At 47.0% G+C, this 20,152-nt stretch overlaps 1 protein-coding gene across 10 annotated transcripts in view; it reads left to right on the top strand.

Annotated features, from left to right (window-relative positions):
• Positions 1–20,152, top strand: part of HUWE1 (HECT, UBA and WWE domain containing E3 ubiquitin protein ligase 1) — a 1,403,674-nt gene that overhangs the window by 233,130 nt on the left and 1,150,392 nt on the right. For all 10 annotated transcript variants that reach the window (XM_069209338.1, XM_069209335.1, XM_069209339.1 and 7 more), the window contains 5 exons: positions 4,143–4,223; positions 4,392–4,498; positions 4,703–4,880; positions 5,076–5,167; positions 5,559–5,770. In XM_069209338.1, coding sequence (XP_069065439.1) covers positions 4,143–4,223; positions 4,392–4,498; positions 4,703–4,880; positions 5,076–5,167; positions 5,559–5,770 — 670 coding nt within the window. The remainder of the gene's footprint in view (positions 1–4,142; positions 4,224–4,391; positions 4,499–4,702; positions 4,881–5,075; positions 5,168–5,558; positions 5,771–20,152) is intronic.

The raw sequence follows: 20,152 nt of genomic DNA, 5'->3' as shown, positions 1-20,152 counted from the left end.
TTCCCTCTGCAGGCGTTGCTGTGGGGGCTCAGGGGGGGTCAACTCTGGCTACTCACGGTCTCGTAGTCGCCGGGGAGTCCTCCCTGAAGTGAGTGTTCTCCACAAGTCAAGCCGGCGTCGTCGGTTGCAGAGTGCCAAGTCTCACGCTTCCGGCGGGAAACGCGTGTTGTTTCAAAGTTGCTTCTTTGTTGCAAAGTTGCAGTCTTTGGTGAACAGAGCCGCTGTCCTCTGGAGTTCTTGGTCCTTCTAGATGCAGGGCAGTCCTCTGAGGATTCAGAGGTCGCTGGTCCCTGTGGAAAGCGTCGCTGGAGCAGTGTCTTTAGAAATGGGGAGACAGGCTGGTAGAGCTGGGGCCAAAGCAGTTGGTGTCTCCGTCTTCTCTGCAGGGTTTTTCAGCTTAGCAGTCCTTTTCTTCTTAGGTTGCAGGAATCTGAGTTCATAGGTTCAGGGGAGCCCCTAAATACAGAATTTAGGGGTGTGTTTAGGTCTGGGGGGTTAGTAGCCAATGGCTACTATCCCTGAGGGTGGTTACACCCTCTTTGTGCCTCCTCCCTGAGGGGAGGGGGGCACATCCCTAATCCTATTGGGGGAATCCTCCAAAATCAAGATGGAGGATTTCTAAGTCAGTCACCTCAGCTCAGGACACCTTAGGGGCTGTCCTGACTGGCCAGTGACGACTCCTTGTTTTTCTCATTCTCTCCTCCGGCCTTGCCGCCAAAAGTGGGGCCGTGGCCGGTGGGGGCGTGCAACTCCACTAGCTGGAGTGCCCTCGGGTGCTGTAACAAAGGGGGTGAGCCTTTGAGGCTCACCGCCAGGTGTTACAGTTCCTGCAGAGGGAGGTGTGAAGCACCTCCACCCAGTACAGGCTTTGTTACTAGCCACAGACTGACAAAGGCACTCTCCCCATGTGGCCAGCAACATGTCTGGTGTGTGGCAGGCTGCTAAAACTAGTCAGCCTACACGGATAGTCGGTTAAGGTTTCAGGGGGCACCTCTAAGGTGCCCTCTGGGGTGAATGTTACAATAAAATGTACACTGGCATCAGTGTACATTTATTGTGCTGAGAAGTTTGATACCAAACTTCACAGTTTTCAGTGTAGCCATTATGGTGCTGTGGAGTTCGTGTATGACAGACTCACAGACCATATACTCTTGGGGCTACCCTGCACTTACAATGTCTAAGGTTTTGCTCAGACACTGTAGGGGCATAGTGCGCATGCACTTATGCCCTCACCTATGGTATAGTGCACCCTGCCTTAGGGCTGTAAGGCCTGCTAAAGGGGTGACTTATCTATACTGCACAGGCAGTGTGATGTTGGCATGGCATCCTGAGGGGAGTGCCATGTCGACTTTGTTGTTTTATCCCCACTAGCACACACAAGCTGGCAAGCAGTGTCTGTGCTGAGTGAGGGGTCCCCAGGGTGGCATAAGACATGCTGCAGTCCTTAGAGACCTTCCCTGGCATCAGGGCCCTTGGTACCAGGAGTACCAGTTACAAGGGACTTACCTGGATGCCAGGGTGTGCCAATTATGGAAACAAAAGTACAGGTTAGGGAAAGAACACTGGTGCTGGGGCCTGGTTACCAGGCCTCAGCACACTTTCAAATCAAAACTTAGCATCAGCAAAGGCAAAAAGTCAGGGGGTAACCATGCCAAGGAGTCATTTCCTTACAGGCACCATCTTCAGAATCCTTAGAAGAGGGCTGGCACTGGGCGAGCTCCTCTTCAGGGCTCTGATTGACATTTGAGTGGTAATTTCCAAGGAGACAATCAAGGGGGAGGTCTATACAGACTAACATCCTTTTCCAGCTGAGGGTCCCACCCACTTCTAGGGGCGTTAAAGCTACAGGCCTATTAGTGACCTTCCCTGTGCTAACCCTTACCCTGGCAGTCTCACCTGGGATGTACTGGTTTGAGAGCACCAGTCTATCATGCTGAATTGTGTGCCTGGCACAGGTATCTAAGGGCAGTGGCTGGGATTCCATTCACAGGCAGGTGGTGGAACTGTCTACTCCTCTTTGGAATCTCCAACTCACCTGTGGGGCCCACGTCCAGCTAGAGGCTGTGAGGACCTCATCTGAGGCGTCATCCCCAATGGCTACACTGGCTACCTGTGGGGGTTTGGTAGTGGGGTTGTTTTTGGGACAACTGTTACTGTGGTGACCTATCTGTCTACAGTTGTGGCACCATGCCTTAGTGGCATCCCAGGTTTTACCCTGGTTCCCACTTTTTAGGAGTGCCACACATTCTCCTGGGGAGGTTTTGTAACCCCTTTCTTTTGGCCAAACCCAGTGGAAGTCGTGGTCAACCTAGTGTCTGCCTTCTCTCTTAACTCTTGGGCAGAAATTGGACCTAGGTCTACCAGGTATTGATGCAAATTGTCATTGAAGCAGTTATTTAAAATATGTTCTTTCTTAAACAATTCATGAAGCCCATCATAGCCATGCACTTCTTTTCCAGTTACCCAACCATCCAGTATTTAGACTGAGTAGTCTAAAAAATCAACCCAGGACTGGCTTGAGGGTTTGTGAGCCCCCCACCCCAAAACCTAATTTTATACTCAGTGGAGAATCCAAAGCCCTCAATCAGGGTAGCTTTCATAGGATTCAGCTTCTGCACCAGTGAGTGAGGAGCATATCCCTACACTTAGCAGTAAACAGTTCCTAAAGGAGAGCTCTCCAGTGAAACTTTTCCAATCTTCTGGTTCCAGAAGCCCTCTCAAAGGCGGTGAACCACTTGTTGATGTCCTCACCTTCCTTATACTTGGGACAATCCCTTTGGGGATTTTATGGGTGTCAGAGTGCTCTCTGTCCCTGATTACTAAGTTCCTGCCTCTATTAATGGGTGCTAAGCCCATCTCTGATCTCTCCCTTTGTATAGCCAGAAGTGGTCTCTCCAAAGCTAAGCTTCTGGTCAGCCTTGCTACAAGGCGGTCCTCTTCACTGAGGCTGCCTCGGTGCTGCCAGAGGGACTAGGCTCCCCCGTGGGAGACCAAGATCCTTGGAGTACTATCCTTGGAGTCATCCTCCTGATCCCTAACCTCTTCCTCATCTGAGGCGATGTCATCCTCCTTTTAACTCGTGCAGCTATGCCCTCACCTGTGGTATAGTGCACCTTGCTTTAGGATTGTAAGGCCCACTAGAGGGGTGACTTACCTACGCCACAGGCAGTGGCTTGTGGGCATGGCATGTCGACTTTAACTTTTCCTCCTCCAACATATACAATCTGCAATGGCAGTGTGCCTGTGCTTGGTTAGGGGTCCCTCTTTTTGGCATGGTTACCCTCACCTTGTCCCTGCTATCAGTGTGCTTATACTGTTTTCACTGGGATCCTGCCTACCAGGACTTATGCGATTGTGCTCTCTCCCCTCCAAATATGGTTACCTTGGACCTTTGTGCACTCAATTGGCATACTATGTCCCCTTTTAAGTTCCTAGTATGTGGTACTTAAGTACCCAGGGCATGGGACACCAGGGGTCTCCCATGGCCTGCAGCATACATTATGCCACCCATGGGAGTCCATGCAAAATGTATCTGCAGGCCTGCCACTGCAGGGTGCATGCACCCTTTCACCACAGGTCACTACACCAGGTCAATGAAAGTCACCCCTATGGTAGGCCCTTCCAGCCCTAAGGGGAGGGTGCAGGTCCCTGTGTGTGTGGCTACCCCTGCATGAGCAGAGGTGCCCCTACGAACTCCAGTTCCAAAACCCTGGACTTCGTAAGTGCGAGGAAGCCATTGTACTGGCTACAGGTCACTTACATAATGGTAACTCCAAACCTAGGCATGTTTGATATCAATGGGACAGTATCCAACCATTGTAAGAGTGATGTGCTTTGCATGTCCCTTCGACCTAGGAGCCATTCATTAAGCCATAGTCCATATTAATTCAGGCCCTTAGTGGACATTTGTGACTGTCATGTTTACTGAGATGAGAAAAAAGTGCAACAAGTTTCCATTGACTTTCCAGAAGATCAACAAAGGAAAGGGAAGCTTGCTTTTCAGCTTGAGTATCCAAACACATCCTTATTCCAACACATTTGATCCACACAGAAATATGTATGGTGATAAAAGCTTAGTTTGTGTACAACAGTTTCATAGAACTGTAGTTCCTGGTGCCTAAGTGTTTCTCCTTTCCTTGCAGTGATGGATGGTTCCTTGCCAACCTCCCTAAAGCACATTATCAGTAATGCGGAGTATTATGGGCCTTCACTATTTCTGCTTGGTGAGTTTGCTGAATGCATTGAGTTCACCTGTCCTTTGTAGATGGGGAAAGGGGATTAGCAGTAGGTGTTTGGGTGGGGGTTGTCAGGGGGTGTTCAGAAGAGGATGGCTGAATCATTTACCAACCTTCGATTTTTTTCTTGGTCCTTCCCAACATCTTTGTCTGTAGCAACGGAAGTAGTAACTGTTTTCGTCTTCCAAGAGCCGTCCCTGCTGTCCTCGCTGCAAGACAATGGTCTGACAGATGTGATGCTTCATGCCCTCTTGATTAAAGACGTGAGTTGATAAGGTCTTTCTTGATGCTTTTCCTGGTATATGTTCCTGACCTAGAGAAACGTGTGTGCTAAAGATTTACATTTTAAAAGCAGTTGCTGTGACTTGTTCTCTCAAGCGTAGAAGATGTGCATTACTAGTAGGAATAGTTTAACAGTTGGCTTGCTCCATTAATTTCACATGGAACTTGTTTCTTTCACTTTTCAGGTTCCTGCTACACGGGAAGTTTTGGGGTCTTTGCCGAATGTATTTAGTGCCTTATGCCTCAATGCTCGTGGTCTACAATCGTTTGTACAGTGTCAGCCCTTTGAGCGCCTCTTTAAGGTGCTTCTGTCACCTGACTACTTGCCGGCCATGAGGAGGCGGAGAAGTTCTGATCCCCTGGGTAAGCCTCTTGATAGGTTGAGGTTTGTGTTTTAAAATATTTAATTGGCTTATATTTCAGGAAATTAATTCTAGATAGCATTTTCGATCCCTCAAGGCTTGTGTTAGCAGATGTTAGTGTACCTGGATTAAGTAATATCCTGCTCTTTCTGAACTTTTGCTCTTTTATTTCTTTAATCATTAATTTGTTGTGCAGGTGATACAGCATCTAACCTGGGAAGTGCTGTGGATGAACTCATGAGACATCAACCTACATTGAAAACTGATGCTACCACTGCAATCATCAAGGTAATCTGGTAGGGAGCTTTTAGTATCTTTCGAACTTGAGGTTTGAGAGTGATGGAAGGGAACTCCTATGGTTTAGGAACCTTTTGTGTTCCAGCTTCTGAATAATGCAGGTTAACTCCTACCCTTAAGAATTACCTAGCTGTGCTCTTGGTGTGGCATTCTTCACTTTCCCAACTAATCCAGTATACAATCCTGTGTCCTTGGTATACTTAAACTCTTAAGATTCTGTAGGAAATGTTGAGAGATGACATTACTACTAGATTGAGGAGATGAGGCCAATTGGCGCAAGGTATGAGGTTACAGTTTCTGAGAGTAAATTTGTGCTTATTTGACTGCACACTGTCAGTTCTTCTCATCACTTCATTAATACTCATTTTCTGTTTTCACGTAGTTGCTTGAAGAGATCTGCAATCTTGGCAGAGACCCTAAATATATCTGCCAGAAACCATCAATTCAAAAGGCAGATGGTACCGCAACTGCACCGCCGCCACGCTCCAACCATGCTGCAGAGGAAGCCTCCAGTGAGGATGAAGAGGAGGAGGAGGTACAGGCTATGCAGACCTTCAGCGCCAACCAGCAGAGCGAGCCGGAACCAAGCCCTCAGTAAGTATTTGTACTGAAATGCTTCATGTAGGACCAATACATAGGTATGTTCTTTGCATGTGTCTCTAAATATTTATGTATCTTCTGCATACTCCTGTCAGCTAGTGTTGGGCGTGGACATTTAAGGTTCGATGGCATCTGTCGCTGTAGATACACATGTTCTGCATTAGCTCGCCATCTGGTGTTGGGTCGGAGTGTTACAAGTTGTTTTTCTTCGAAGAAGTGTTTTCGAGTCACGGGACCGAGTGACTCCTCCTTCTGTGCTCATTGCGCATGGGCGTCGACTCCATCTTCGATTGTTTTCTTTCCGCCATCGGGTTCGGACGTGTTCCTGTCGCTCCGAGTTTCGGAACGGAAAGATAGCTGAAAACGGAAGATTTTCGACAGTATCGTTGCGATCCGGTTCGAGATAAACACATACGACGACGCATTGAACATCGAAGCGCTTCGGTGCCCTTCGGGGTAGATTTCGGCACACCGTTGGGGCCTAGTCGGCCCGACCGCGTGGAGAACAACGCCGATGGAACGGACCCCGTTTCGATTCTGCCCTGAATGCCACAACAAATATCCTTATACGGACCAACACTCGGTCTGTAACCTGTGCCTGTCACCCGAGCACAGCGAAGAATCCTGTGAGGCCTGTCGGGCGTTCCGGTCCCGAAAAACTCTGCGCGACCGTCAAGCGAGAAGACTGCAGATGGCGTCCACGCCAAAGGAGCATCGACAGTTCGAGACAGAAGAGGAACAGGAGGAATCCTTTTCCATCCAGGATTCAGACTCCGACGAACTCGACAATACAAAAACTGTGAGTAAGACGTCGAGATCAGAACTTAAAAAAGGCAAAAAGGCCCAGGGGACGCCACTGCCAACCGGCCATGGCTCAACCCAAATTCCCGGTGACCAACAATCGGCACCGAAAAAGGCCCATTCAGTGTCGAGATCGTCCGACTCCGGTCGAGACACCGGCACGCAGCCTCCTCGGGACCGAGAGAGTGCTAAAGAGAAGCATCGACACCGAGAGTTCGGTGTCGACACGGATCGACGCCGAGACACTGGCGCCGAAGACCATAGAGGCCAAGATTTTTCGGCACAAAAGAAGAGGAAGGTTACCTCGGAGCCGAAAAGACAAACAACAGGGTTTACGGAGCCGAAAAAAGCACCAACAGACCCAGTTTCAGGCTCCTATACTGAAGAACATTCTATGTCTTCACAAATGAAAAAACACAGATTCGAACAGGAACTGCAATCCACTGAAGTGGATCACACGCAAAAGCGTATCTTTATTCAGCAGGGGACAGGGAAGATCAGTACCCTTCCACCTGTCAAAAGAAAGAGAACACTTCAGTTTATAGCACTAGAGGCTCCTCAGCAACAAACAGCAAAGAAGGTAACACCTCCTCCCTCGCCTCCACCTGTAACTCCGGCTTTGCCAACTTACACCCCGTCACATTCGCCAGCTCACACCGCCATGAGCCACGATGACCAAGATCAAGACGCGTGGGACTTGTACGATGCACCAGTGTCTGATAACAGCCCAGACACATACCCAACTAGGCCATCACCACCTGAGGACAGCACAGCCTATTCACAAGTGGTGGCTAGAGCAGCACAGTTCCATAATGTGGAACTACACTCTGAACAAGTAGAGGATGACTTTTTATTTAACACCCTCTCCTCCACCCACAGCTCCTACCAAAGCCTGCCTATGCTCCCAGGCATGCTACGCCATGCAAAGGAGATCTTCAAGGAGCCAGTTAAAAGTAGGGCAGTAACGCCTAGAGTGGACAAAAAGTATAAGGCGCCTCCTACGGACCCTGTATTCATCACCTCAGCTGCCACCAGATTCTGTGGTGGTAGGGACTGCCAGAAAACGGGCAAATTCACACACTTCTGGGGATGCACCTCCCCCAGATAAAGAAAGCAGAAAGTTCGATGCAGCCGGGAAGAGGGTCGCTGTCCAAGCAGCAAACCAGTGGCGCATCGCAAACTCACAAGCGCTGCTAGCGCGATACGACAGAGCCCACTGGGATGAGATGCAGCATCTCATTGAACATCTCCCAAAAGATCTACAAAAAAGAGCAAAACAGGTTGTTGAGGAGGGTCAAAACATTTCCAACAATCAAATACGCTCCTCTATGGATGCAGCAGACACAGCCGCAAGGACCATTAATACGTCGGTTACCATCCGTAGGCACGCATGGCTCAGAACGTCTGGATTCAAGCCAGAAATTCAGCAGGCAGTACTTAACATGCCAGTGAACGAAAAACTTCTGTTCGGTCCGGAGGTCGACACAGCCATAGAAAAGCTCAAAAAGGACACTGACACTGCCAAGGCCATGGGCGCACTCTACTCCCCGCAGAGCAGAGGATCTTATACCACCTTCCGCAAAACACCTTTTAGAGGAGGGTTTCGGGGTCAGGCCACACAAGCCAGTACCTCACAGTCCGCACCGTCCACCTACCAGGGACAGTACAGGGGAGGCTTTCGGGGCCAGTATAGAGGGGGGCAATTCCCTAGGAATAGAGGAAGATTTCAAAGCCCCAAAACCACTACCAACAAGCAGTGACTCACACGTCACTCACCCCTCCCACACAACACCAGTGGGGGGAAGGATAGGTCAATATTACGAAGCATGGGAGGAAATAACTACAGACACATGGGTCCTAGCAATTATCCAACATGGTTATTGCATAGAATTCCTGCAATTCCCTCCAGACATACCACCAAAATCACAAAATTTATCAAAACACCATTCACAGCTTCTAGAGATAGAAGTTCAAGCACTACTGCAAAAAAATGCAATAGAATTAGTACCAAGCACACAAATAAACACAGGAGTTTATTCTCTGTACTTCTTGATACCAAAAAAGGACAAAACACTGAGACCAATTCTAGACCTCAGAGTAGTAAACACATTCATCAAATCAGACCACTTTCACATGGTCACACTACAAGAAGTGTTACCATTGCTCAAAAAACACAACTACATGACAACCCTAGACCTCAAAGACGCATATTTCCATATACCAATACATCAATCACACAGAAAATATCTAAGGTTTGTATTCAAAGGAATACATTACCAATTCAAAGTATTGCCTTTTGGTTTAACAACCGCTCCCAGTGTATTCACAAAATGCCTAGCAGTAGTCGCTGCACACATCAGAAGGCAGCAAATACATGTATTCCCGTATCTAGACGACTGGCTAATCAAAACCAGTTCGCTCACACAATGCTCAAACCACACAAATCAAGTCATACAAACCCTCTACAAACTAGGGTTCACCGTCAACTTTGCAAAATCCAACATTCAGCCAAGCAGAGTACAGCAATATCTAGGAGCCATAATAGACACAACAAAAGGAGTAGCAACGCCAACTCCACAAAGAATTCACAATTTCAACAGAGTCATTCAACACATGTCTCCAAATCAAACAATACAAGCAAGAACAATACTACAGCTCCTAGGCATGATGTCCTCATGCATAGCCATTGTCCCAAATGCAAGACTGCACATGAGGCCCTTACAACAGTGCCTAGCCTCACAGTGGTCTCAAGCACAGGGTCACCTTCTAGATCTGGTGTTAATAGACCGCCAAACTTACCTCTCGCTTCTATGGTGGAACAGTATAAATTTAAACAAAGGGCGGCCTTTCCAAGACCCAGTGCCACAGTACGTAATAACAACAGATGCTTCCATGACAGGGTGGGGAGCACATCTCAATCAACACAACATAAGAGGACAATGGAACATACATCAAACAAAACTGCATATAAATCATCTAGAATTATTAGCAGTTTTTCAAGCACTAAAAGCTTTCCAACCAATCATAACCCACAAATACATCCTTTTCAAAACAGACAACATGACAACGATGTATTATCTAAACAAACAAGGAGGAACACATTCAACGCAGTTAAGCTTATTAGCTCAAAACATATGGAAGTGGGCAATCCACCATCAAATTCGCCTAATAGCACAGTTTATTCCAGGGATCCAGAATCAACTGGCAGACAATCTCTCTCGAGATCACCAGCAAGTCCACGAATGGGAAATCCACCCACAAATTCTGAACACCTACTTCACACTCTGGGGAACACCTCAAATAGACTTATTTGCAACAAAAGAGAACGCAAAATGCCAAAACTTCGCGTCCAGATACCCACACAAGCAATCCCAAGGCAATGCCCTATGGATGAACTGGTCAGGAATATTTGCTTACGCTTTTCCTCCTCTCCCTCTCCTTCCTTATCTAGTAAACAAATTGAGTCAAAACAAACTCAAACTCATTTTAATAGCACCAACGTGGGCAAGACAACCCTGTTACACAACACTGCTAGATCTCTCTGTAGTACCCCACATCAAACTGCCCAACAAACCAGATCTGTTAATGCAACACAACCAACAGATCAGACACCCAGATCCAGCATCGCTGAATCTAGCAATCTGGCTCCTGAAATCCTAGAATTCGGACACTTACAACTTAGCCAAGAGTGTATGGAAGTCATAAAGCAAGCCAGAAGGCCATCCACTAGACACTGCTACGCAAGTAAGTGGAAAAGATTTGTTTGTTACTGCCATCATTATCAGATACAACCACTACACGCAACTCCAAAACATATAGTAAATTACTTGCTCCATTTACAAAAAGCAAAGCTAGCCTTCTCTTCTATTAAAATACACCTTGCAGCAATATCTGCATACCTGCAGACTACCTATTCAACTTCCTTGTATAGGATACCAGTCATCAAAGCATTCATAGAAGGTCTTAAAAGAATTATACCACCAAGAACACCACCTGTTCCTTCATGGAACCTAAACGTGGTCCTAACAAGACTCATGGGCCCACCTTTCGAACCCATGCACTCTTGCGGAATACAATTCCTAACCTGGAAAGTTGCCTTTCTCATTGCCATTACATCTCTAAGAAGAGTAAGTGAAATTCAAGCGTTCACAACACAAGAACCTTTTATACAAATACATAAAAATAAGGTCGTCCTACGACCTAATCCAAAATTTTTACCAAAAGTTATTTCACCGTTCCATCTAAATCAAACGGTAGAACTACCAGTTTTTTTCCCACAGCCAGACTCTGTGGCTGAAAGAGCACTACATACATTAGATGTCAAAAGAGCATTAATGTACTACATTGACAGAACAAAGAACATCAGAAAAACTAAACAGCTATTTATTGCATTCCAAAAACCTCATACAGGTAACCCAATATCAAAACAAGGTATAGCCAGATGGATAGTTAAATGCATCCAAATCTGCTACCTTAAAGCAAAAAGACAACTGCCCATTACTCCCAGGGCACATTCAACAAGGAAAAAAGGTGCTTCAATGGCCTTTTTAGGAAACATCCCAATGCATGAAATATGTAAGGCAGCCACATGGTCTACGCCTCACACATTCACCAAACACTACTGTATAGATGTGCTATCCGCACAACAAGCTACAGTAGGTCAAGCTGTATTAAGAACTCTATTTCAGACAACTTCTACTCCTACAGGCTAAACCACCGCTTATGGGGAAATAACTGCTTACTAGTCTATGCAGAACATGTGTATCTACAGCGACAGATGCCATCGAACTGAAAATGTCACTTACCCAGTGTACATCTGTTCGTGGCATCAGTCGCTGAGATTCACATGTGCCCACCCACCTCCCCGGAAGCCTGTAGCAGTTCAGAAGTTACCTTCAATTTTGTACATTTGTATATATATTATTTAAACCTTTAATAGGTACATACTTACAAATTTCATTGCGCGGGCACTATTACTATAGTACAACTCCTACCTCACCCTCTGCGGGGAAAACAATCGAAGATGGAGTCGACGCCCATGCGCAATGAGCACAGAAGGAGGAGTCACTCGGTCCCGTGACTCAAACACTTCTTCGAAGAAAAACAACTTGTAACACTCCGACCCAACACCAGATGGCGAGCTAATGCAGAACATGTGAATCTCAGCGACTGATGCCACGAACAGATGTACACTGGGTAAGTGACATTTTCATTTTTCTTCAAAGTAGTCTTTTGAGTCATGAGATGTACCGGGACTCCTCCCTTGGGTCAGTTTGCATGTGCACCAACTCATCTTAATGTATTTTCCACACTCTGGTTTGGATGTTCAAAGAGGGCTCAGTCTGTTTGGCTCCTACCGTTCAATTTCTGTAATGTTTTTGAATAAAAGTCAACGTCAAACAACTTTGTCTCTCTTGTTCATTGAACACCATGAAAGGACCTCCATCCAAATCTTGGTAATCAGGGTTTGCAGGTCCTTGCGCCTGTTGATGACTGTGTATCCTCCCTACATCATCCACTTCAGAGAGCAGATCAGAAGGGATGATCGAATTGCCCCAGTGCAACTCAAAGTATCAATGGCATACATGAAATCGACATTCCTTGGTTCTCCCCTATCCATGACCATGCTTCTTCAGAGTCCTGCATTGTCTTCTGCTCGAAGAAAACCTCAAGGTGCCATAGAGAGGTGTTTGACATGTTGCAAATAAACCACCAGACATCCTCTGAAATGCTGGCTGTTTTTGGAGACTATCACCCCTGGCGAAGCAGTTTCAAGTACTGGTACACTGAGTGAGTTTGAGTGCGAGGAAGAGGATGTTGAGCTAACACTGAAGATTGCCAGACCTTGACCCTAGACGATGGCTAGAGTTGTATGTATCTAGTCCCAGGCACATATATAACCCATTCACTCATGGGTACTGTAGGGGGCTAGCTTAGTTGATGGTGCACACATATGGTGTGGCACTCTATTCTGAGTCCAGGCAACCCTTAGTGATAGTGTGTAGGTTTCCAGATAGCAGAAGCTCTCTAAAGGTAACCGTGGTGAGCAGCTGAAGCTTATCTAGGAGGAGGGTAAAGCACTTTCAATACCACATTAGTCAGTAACAATAAAAAAACACACTAGGTGTTGCAAAAATGAGTTTCTTTATTACATCATTTAAGTTACTCTAACATTAGTATATCTCCACCTGGAGATATCAGCACACAGAAATATACACTTAGTAATAATCAAGAAAAGCATAAAAATACATGGGGCTGTGGGAAAAGTACCTTGTTTGGCATGGTTACCCCCACTTTTTACCTTCCATCAGTGTGTTTTGACAGTGTTCACTGGGATCCTGCTAGCCAGGACCCCAGTGACTGTGCTCTCTCCCTCTAAATTTGGTTGTTCCTGACTAGTACACCCCACAATTGGAATACTGTTGCCCTCATGTCAGTTTCTAGTATATGGTACCTGGGTACTCAGGGCATTGGGGCACCAGGGATTCCCCATGGGCTGCAGCATGTATTATGCCACCCATGGGGAGCCAATGCAAAGTGTTCTGCAGGCCTACCATTACAGCCTGCGTGAAAGGTTGCATGCACCCTTTTTCACTGCAGGTCACTGCAAAAGGTCACTAAGTCACCCCTCTGGCAGGCCCTCCTAGCCAAGAGGGCAGGGTGCAAGTACCTGTGTGTGTGGGCACCCCTGCATGAGCAGAGGTGCCCCTTACGAACTTCAGCTCAATTTTCCTGGAATTGTGAGTGTGGGGGAAGCCATTTTACCTGTGTACTGGACACAGGTCACTACCTATGTCCAGCTACATAATGACAACTCTGAACCTGGGCATGTTTGGTATCAAACATATCAGAATCTTACTCCAATACTGTTTCCAGTATTGGTTGTTTAATTCCATGCTCTCTTACGGCTCCTTGGAGGAACCCCCATCTTTCCTCCTACCAGTTTGCAGGGTTTTCCCGGGCAGCCCGTGCTGCTGCCAACCTGCAGACAGGTTTCTGCCCTCCTGCTGCTTGAACAGTTCAAGCCCAAGAAGGCAGAACAAAGGATTTCCTTTGGGAGGAGGCAACATCCTCTCCTTTTGGAAATGTTACGTGGCTTTGGAGGGGTAGCCTCCCCAAGCCACTGGTATGGTTTGAAGGGCACTATTGGTGGCCTCCTTGCTTAAACCAGTCTGCACTGGTTCAGATACCTCCGGTCCTTGCTCTGGCGTGAAACTGGACAATGGAAAGGGAAGTGACCACTCCCCAGTCCATCACCAGCCAGGGGTGGTGCCCAGAGCTCCTCCAGAGGGTCCCTGGGTTCTGCCATTTTGTTTCCAGGGTTGGCAGGGAACTCTGGGAGCATCTGAGTGGCCAGGCAGGTGACTTCAGAGCCCCTTCCTGGTAGGTGCTTACCTTGCTAGGTGACCAATCCCAGGGCTATTTAGTGTCTCTCTCCTGGGTGGGTTCTCAGATTCGCCTTGGAAGACTCCAGCAGGGTTCCTCTGCAACCTCCACTTTGACTTCCGGCAACAGGAACTGTTACTGGACCCTCCAGGAACCGACAAAGCTGCAATCCATGAAGACCATTCTGCAACTGTTTCCATTACTCCTTCAGCTTTGCAACATTTCCCCGGCTGTGCATCCTCAGCAGACAGCAACTCTTCAGCCTGCACAAGAAGAAGGAATCTCCCTTGGAGTGAAGGAGTCACTCTCCTGGATCCGCTGACACCTACTGCAACGATAACTGGCTGCGTGGATCTCCCCTCATCTTGAACTGCGTGGATCCTGCATCACTGGTGATCGTCCGGAGTAGTCCTCTCTGCCAGCTGTCCAACTTTGGTGGAGGTGAGCCCTTGCTTTCCCACGCGTACCCCCGTGCACCACGTTTCTTGCAGCTGCCAAGGCTTGCTTACATCTCATCCAAGGGATCTTCAGGGGACGTGTAGCTCCAGTCTCCAGCACTCCTTGTGACGCTCAGCCCTCTGCATGGGTCTCCTGCGGTGTGGGATCCCTTTCTGAAGTGCTGCGTGGGCTCCTTCTGTGACTTGTGTCCCTGTCCTGTGGGACTCCTGTGGGTGCTGTTCCTGTTCCTGTGGACTCGGACGTTTAGGGCCACCTGTGACTCCCCCTTCTGGGTCGAGTCCTCCTGGGCTTTGCTGGTCCCTTGCAGCAGCACTTTTTCAGTAACCGGGAGTTTGCCTTTGCCAAGGCTTGTTGGTGGAAATACTGCACTGCCACCAGTCTGCAATCTTCCTTCCAGCGTGGGACATCTTTTGCATCCTTCAGGAACTCTTCTCCGGTTCCAGGGCTGCAGTGCTGACCTGTTCCTCCACACCATTGACCAACTCCTGCAATTCCAGCTTGATGGGTAGTAGCTCCTACTCGTCCTGGACTCCACTGATACTTTTGGACTTGGTCCCCTCTCTCTACAGGTCCTTTTCTCCAGGAATCCATCCCTCGTTCCTTGCAGTCTTGTCTGGGTGTCTTCTTTTCTTCCTTTTGGGTGGTTTGGGGAAATTCCAGTGATTTACTTCTGCTTTCCTGGTCATTGGGGTTATTGCTACTTACCTTTGTGGTTTTGTAGTACCCCCAGCTCCACTACACATTCCACTTACCTAGGTGTGGGGGTCCTGTGTTCGCATTCCATTTTTTTAGTACATGGGTTGGGCTCCCCCTGGGGTCACTATAGCTTATTGCTATTTGCACTGTTTTCTAACCTTTTCTATGCCTATTTCTGATTTCTAGTGTACATATTTAGTGTGGTTACTTACCTCCTTAGGGAGTATTGCCTTTTTAGTTATTTTGGTATTGTCACTAAAATAAGTACCTTTATTTTTGTAACAATGTGCGGTTATTTTCATGTGCGTCAGTGCTGTGTGATTATTGCATGAGCTTTGCATGTCTCCTAGATAAGTCTTGGCTGCTCATCCACAGCTACCTCTAGAGAGCCTGGCTTCTAGAGACTGCCTACACTTCACTAAGAGGGGATACCTGGACCTTGTATAAGATGTACGTACCTTGGGTACCCACCACACACCAGGCCAGCTTCCGACAAACACTGAGGGAGATACACCTACAAGGTGTACAGAATATTGAAGCGGACAGGCTAAGCAGGCAGACAAATGCATCCCACAAATGGAAGCCATAACCAATACTAGAAGACATTTTCAGGTCCTGGGGTTTCTCAGCTATAGATCTGTTTTGCAAACCTGAAGAATGCAAATTGCCAATACTTTGCTTCCTGAAACCGCCACTAATGAATGCCTGATCAGTTAAGTAGTCTGGCATGTTTTTCCACAATTTTCCCTGACAGTATTCGTAATTCAATTCAGACACTCTGACATGAGCCTTACCTGGATAGTCCCACAGTGGACCAGGCAGACTTGGTTCTTGGACCTGGCCGATCTCGCAGGCACAGAGGATAGCCTGGTCAATGACGCCAGACCTACTCACAATACAAGGACTGATCCGTCACCTCGAACCAGCCACTCTGAGCTTAGGGCTCTGGCTTCTGAGTACCTACGACTTGGCCCCCGTCACCTCCCAAAAACAATGGACATTCTCATAAGACAAGTACATGGAGATCCTACACTGCAAAGTGTAAGAAATATATCCACTGGTGCAAGGAACAAGCGGTCATAGATAGATTGGCAGAAAACGCCATAGTCCTAAACTATCTGACTAGCTGTTAAGTTACAGTATGCGTCACACAGGCTTCACATCACCACCATTTTGGCATACTCCGGGACCCATGGGGAACAGTTTCTTCACTCTACCAGTAGTAAAGAAGTTTCTAGGGGTAGTGAACAAATTGTTACCTCCCACTCTTAAAAAGACAGCATTAGCACCATTGTGCAAGCTGGGTACAATACTCAATGAAAGAACCAATTTAACCCATGCACAAGTCTGAAGTAAGATTCCTCACATTGAGAACAGTCTTCATGGTGGCCATCACTTCTTTATGCAGCCAATTAACAGGAGCTCACAACTGCCGAACATCTTTCAGAAGCCAGACATTCTGAAAAAGTCCTATACACACTAGATGTACGAAGAGCGCTTATGTACTACCATTAGGAAACAGACCATAGGAGGAAAGTCTACTCTTCGGCCCCTTTGCAAGGGCAAGTAAGGGTATACTAGTAACAGAAGGGAACCATCTCACGATGGATTGTGCAAACAGTCCTAACCCGCTGCTCAAAGGCAGTGAAACTGTTGGCAGCAAAACTAAGGGCACACTCCGCAAGGAAGAAGGCATCAACACTGGCCTTTCTAACAGACCTGACCACCAGCTTCATCTGTATGGTGGCAGCATCATCCTCCATATGTACCTTCACAAAGCACTACTTTGTAGGCATCCAAATATTCAGAAGCTTAGGTTGGATAAACAATACTGAAACATCTGTTGGCGAGGTGAAGCTCATTTCAACCCAGAATCCCTATGGAGACAGGTACCGCTACAAAATGAACTCCCAGCATGTAAGTCCAGAAAAGGTTCACAGTGGAAAACAAAATGGTTAATTGCTTGTAGTAGTTTTGGTACTTGAAGAATTTCCTGGTTTAACATTTGCCCCGCTTGCCTCCCTGGAAATATCTGGACTGAATAGCGCACAGTATGTGAATCCAGAAACTTCTGCACGTTACAGAACTATTGCTGTTAAGTAACCATTTCTTTCCCCCAAAAGTTTGTTTTGCTTAAGTGGGACCTGAACTGGAGCTTGACATTTCTCATGTGCATGCCCTTCAAACTGTTGGACAGCTGTTTGCAAATCTTGCCACTGAAAACATTCTCCTCATTCCACATAAGTTGCATGAGTAAGCTTCAGGTGCTCTGTATATCCGCCTTAGACTTTTTCCTTTCCAAAATAGCTGGTATTGAGGACCAAAGCAACTGCCTTAAAAAAAGCAGTGACTCCTCCTCACAATGGCCTATCAGTTACTCCAGTATTGGAACTTTCATAGATTCACATGCTTGAATCATTCCCCGTCGTCGAGATGGGTCCCGGTACAATTTTCACAAGTAATGTTAAAACATATTGAAGAGAAAAATGCCCTAGTGGTATTACATAAGCTTTGCATGTCTCTTAGATAAGTCTTGGCTGCTCGTCCACAGCTACCCCTTGAGAGCCCTGGCTTCCTGGACACACTACACCTCAATAATAGAGAATACCTGGACCTGGCATAAGGTGATAACATAGGAGCTCACCACACAACAAGCCAGCTTCCTACAATCTGTTTCTTGTGTCTCTTTCCGTGTCCTAAAACACAGAGCAGGTGACAAATTGTCCAAGACCCATAACTGAGCCCTAACTTGGGACATTTTAAGATGGACAGGAGACCAGTCCACAAACTAGGGAGGTGGTAGGGCATCGACCAGAATGACTTCGAAGAAAACTGAGTTGCAAACATCCAAGCCCAACACTAGATGGCAGGAGTACTAACAGCATGTGTAGATAAAGCCACACATGCCACCAACAGTGTAACAGAAGGTAAGTTCTGATTGATGCTTCTAACCACAGATTCCACACCTTTATAATAGATTCTGCAGCAGTAGTCTCAAAAGTGGATTGTCTGGAGAGTGGACACAGTCCAAAACGTCCTGCAGGATTGTACAAGCAAACAACACTGCCTGGCACGCTTGGTTGTCAAGGCGATAGCGATTCGAGAACAAGTTTACTAACGCCCACGTCTGGCCTGGCAGCTGTCAGAGAGCCACTCCACATGGCAGAGCAGAGGTAGCTGCTTTGGCCTTGGTGGAATGAGTCCTCAGCCCTTATGGCAGCTGCATCTTGGTCAGTGTGTAGCTGATCTTGATATGGAGGACAATCAACCTCGAAAGTCATTGTTCGCATTAACGCATTGCTCAGGAGAAATCCACAAAAAGCTGATTCTAGCAAGGAACACTGAACAATCAACGTAGAAGCTTAAAGTCCTTTTGGGGTCCTTCCAATGAAGCAGCTCTTCCTCTTTAGATTGGTGAAGATGGTGGGGGGCAAAGAACACAGATAGGGAAAAAGATTTGTACAACCCCTGCACGACTCAGAGATTAAGAGCCCCTCTCTATGGACTTGGATGTGAAGCAGCATTGTTTTGAGGGGGTATGAGCAGACACCCACATCACAACCTGACAGACATCAAGAAAAAGCACCCCTTGGTCCAAGGCCATCATAGCAGCATTCAATGTGGTGGACCGAACCGAAAGTCGCCCCTGGGACTGCTTCTTGTTAACTATGTACAAAGGTTTAATATGGGCGGCTATCGACATTGACAGCCTATAACATAGCCTTCTCTTTCTCTGCCCCCAAAAACCCACAATGATCTGATCGTTCACATAAGTCTTTGTGTAATTGATGTAGTTCAGAATACTCTTAGTATCAAGTAGATGGAACCTACCCTCCTCATTCAAGGAGTGAGGCAGAGAAATAAAAAGCAGTCCAAGTAAGAAAATAAGTTACTTACCTGTAACTGTAGTTCTCCAGTATTGGAATCTTTCATAGATTCACATGCTTGAATCATTCCCCGTTGTCGAGATGGGAGTTCCGGTACAATTTTCACAAGTAATGTTAAAACATATTGAAGAGAAAAAGGCCCTATGCCTCTTCAATTTCATAGTCTATCAGAGTCATTTTGTGAAAAGGACCAAACCTGATCCTCCGCCAATCAGGCAACAGCACCCTTCAGAACCTCCTGAGAGAAGCTCTAGCACCTCCGATTTTCTACCACACGTCGTGCTAGCTAGTCGCCTCAGAGCTCTGCTCTGTCTTCACACCTCTATTCAGCTATTTTCTCTCAGAGAAACTGATTTATTTGGATTTGTCAGCTATTTTTCAACTGTCTGACAAGGAAAAGAAGAGTCTCTTCAGAGACTGCAAGACTTGTGGGAAGAAAAGACTTCCTTCTGAAGACCCTCATAAAGACTGCATTTACTGCCTGTACCCAGATCATTCAGCCAAAGACTGTAAGATTTGGCGTACTTTTTCCTCTAAGACCTTAAAAGATAGAGAAGGCAGATTATTAATATGGCTGCAGAAACTAAAACATAGGAAGGATCCAGTTTCTGGTTCTGAGAGTGGGGAGTCCTCAACATCTAAGAGATCAGCTAAAAGGGCAAGATCACGCTCTAGATCTCCCTCACAAATCTCAAGAAAAGCCCTCAAAAAGACTGCTTCAGGGTCTTATAGGGGTCGCAGCCCATCTTCTTCCCCAACTAAACTCTCAAGTAAAGAGAGGAAAAGACACTCTTCCAGTTCTGAGAGGCACAGGAAATCTTCATCTGTTCCACCATCTGTGCCTTTCAAAAAGCCATCCTCTGTGACTGGAAAAAAAAAAAGGCCTCGACGGATTCCCCGTCGACGGCACCGTCGGTGAGTGCATTGCCGACGACAACAGCTACTTCGGGATTTCCATTGTCAATGGCTCCGCCGGCGACATCGTCGATGAGAACAAGTACACTGTCGACGAGAGCTGCAACGACATCAGCGTCGACGACCGTCTACACCACGTCATCGTTGACGGCGCTGATGTCAGTGTCAGCCCTACCGTCGACAGTAGACTCGTCGGCGAAGCTTTCTGCTATTAAAATAACTGCTTCCAGCG

This window comes from Pleurodeles waltl, chromosome 10 (assembly GCF_031143425.1).
Source record: "Pleurodeles waltl isolate 20211129_DDA chromosome 10, aPleWal1.hap1.20221129, whole genome shotgun sequence".
NCBI lineage: Eukaryota > Metazoa > Chordata > Amphibia > Caudata > Salamandridae > Pleurodeles > Pleurodeles waltl.
This window is presented reverse-complemented; position numbering and strand designations above follow the sequence as displayed.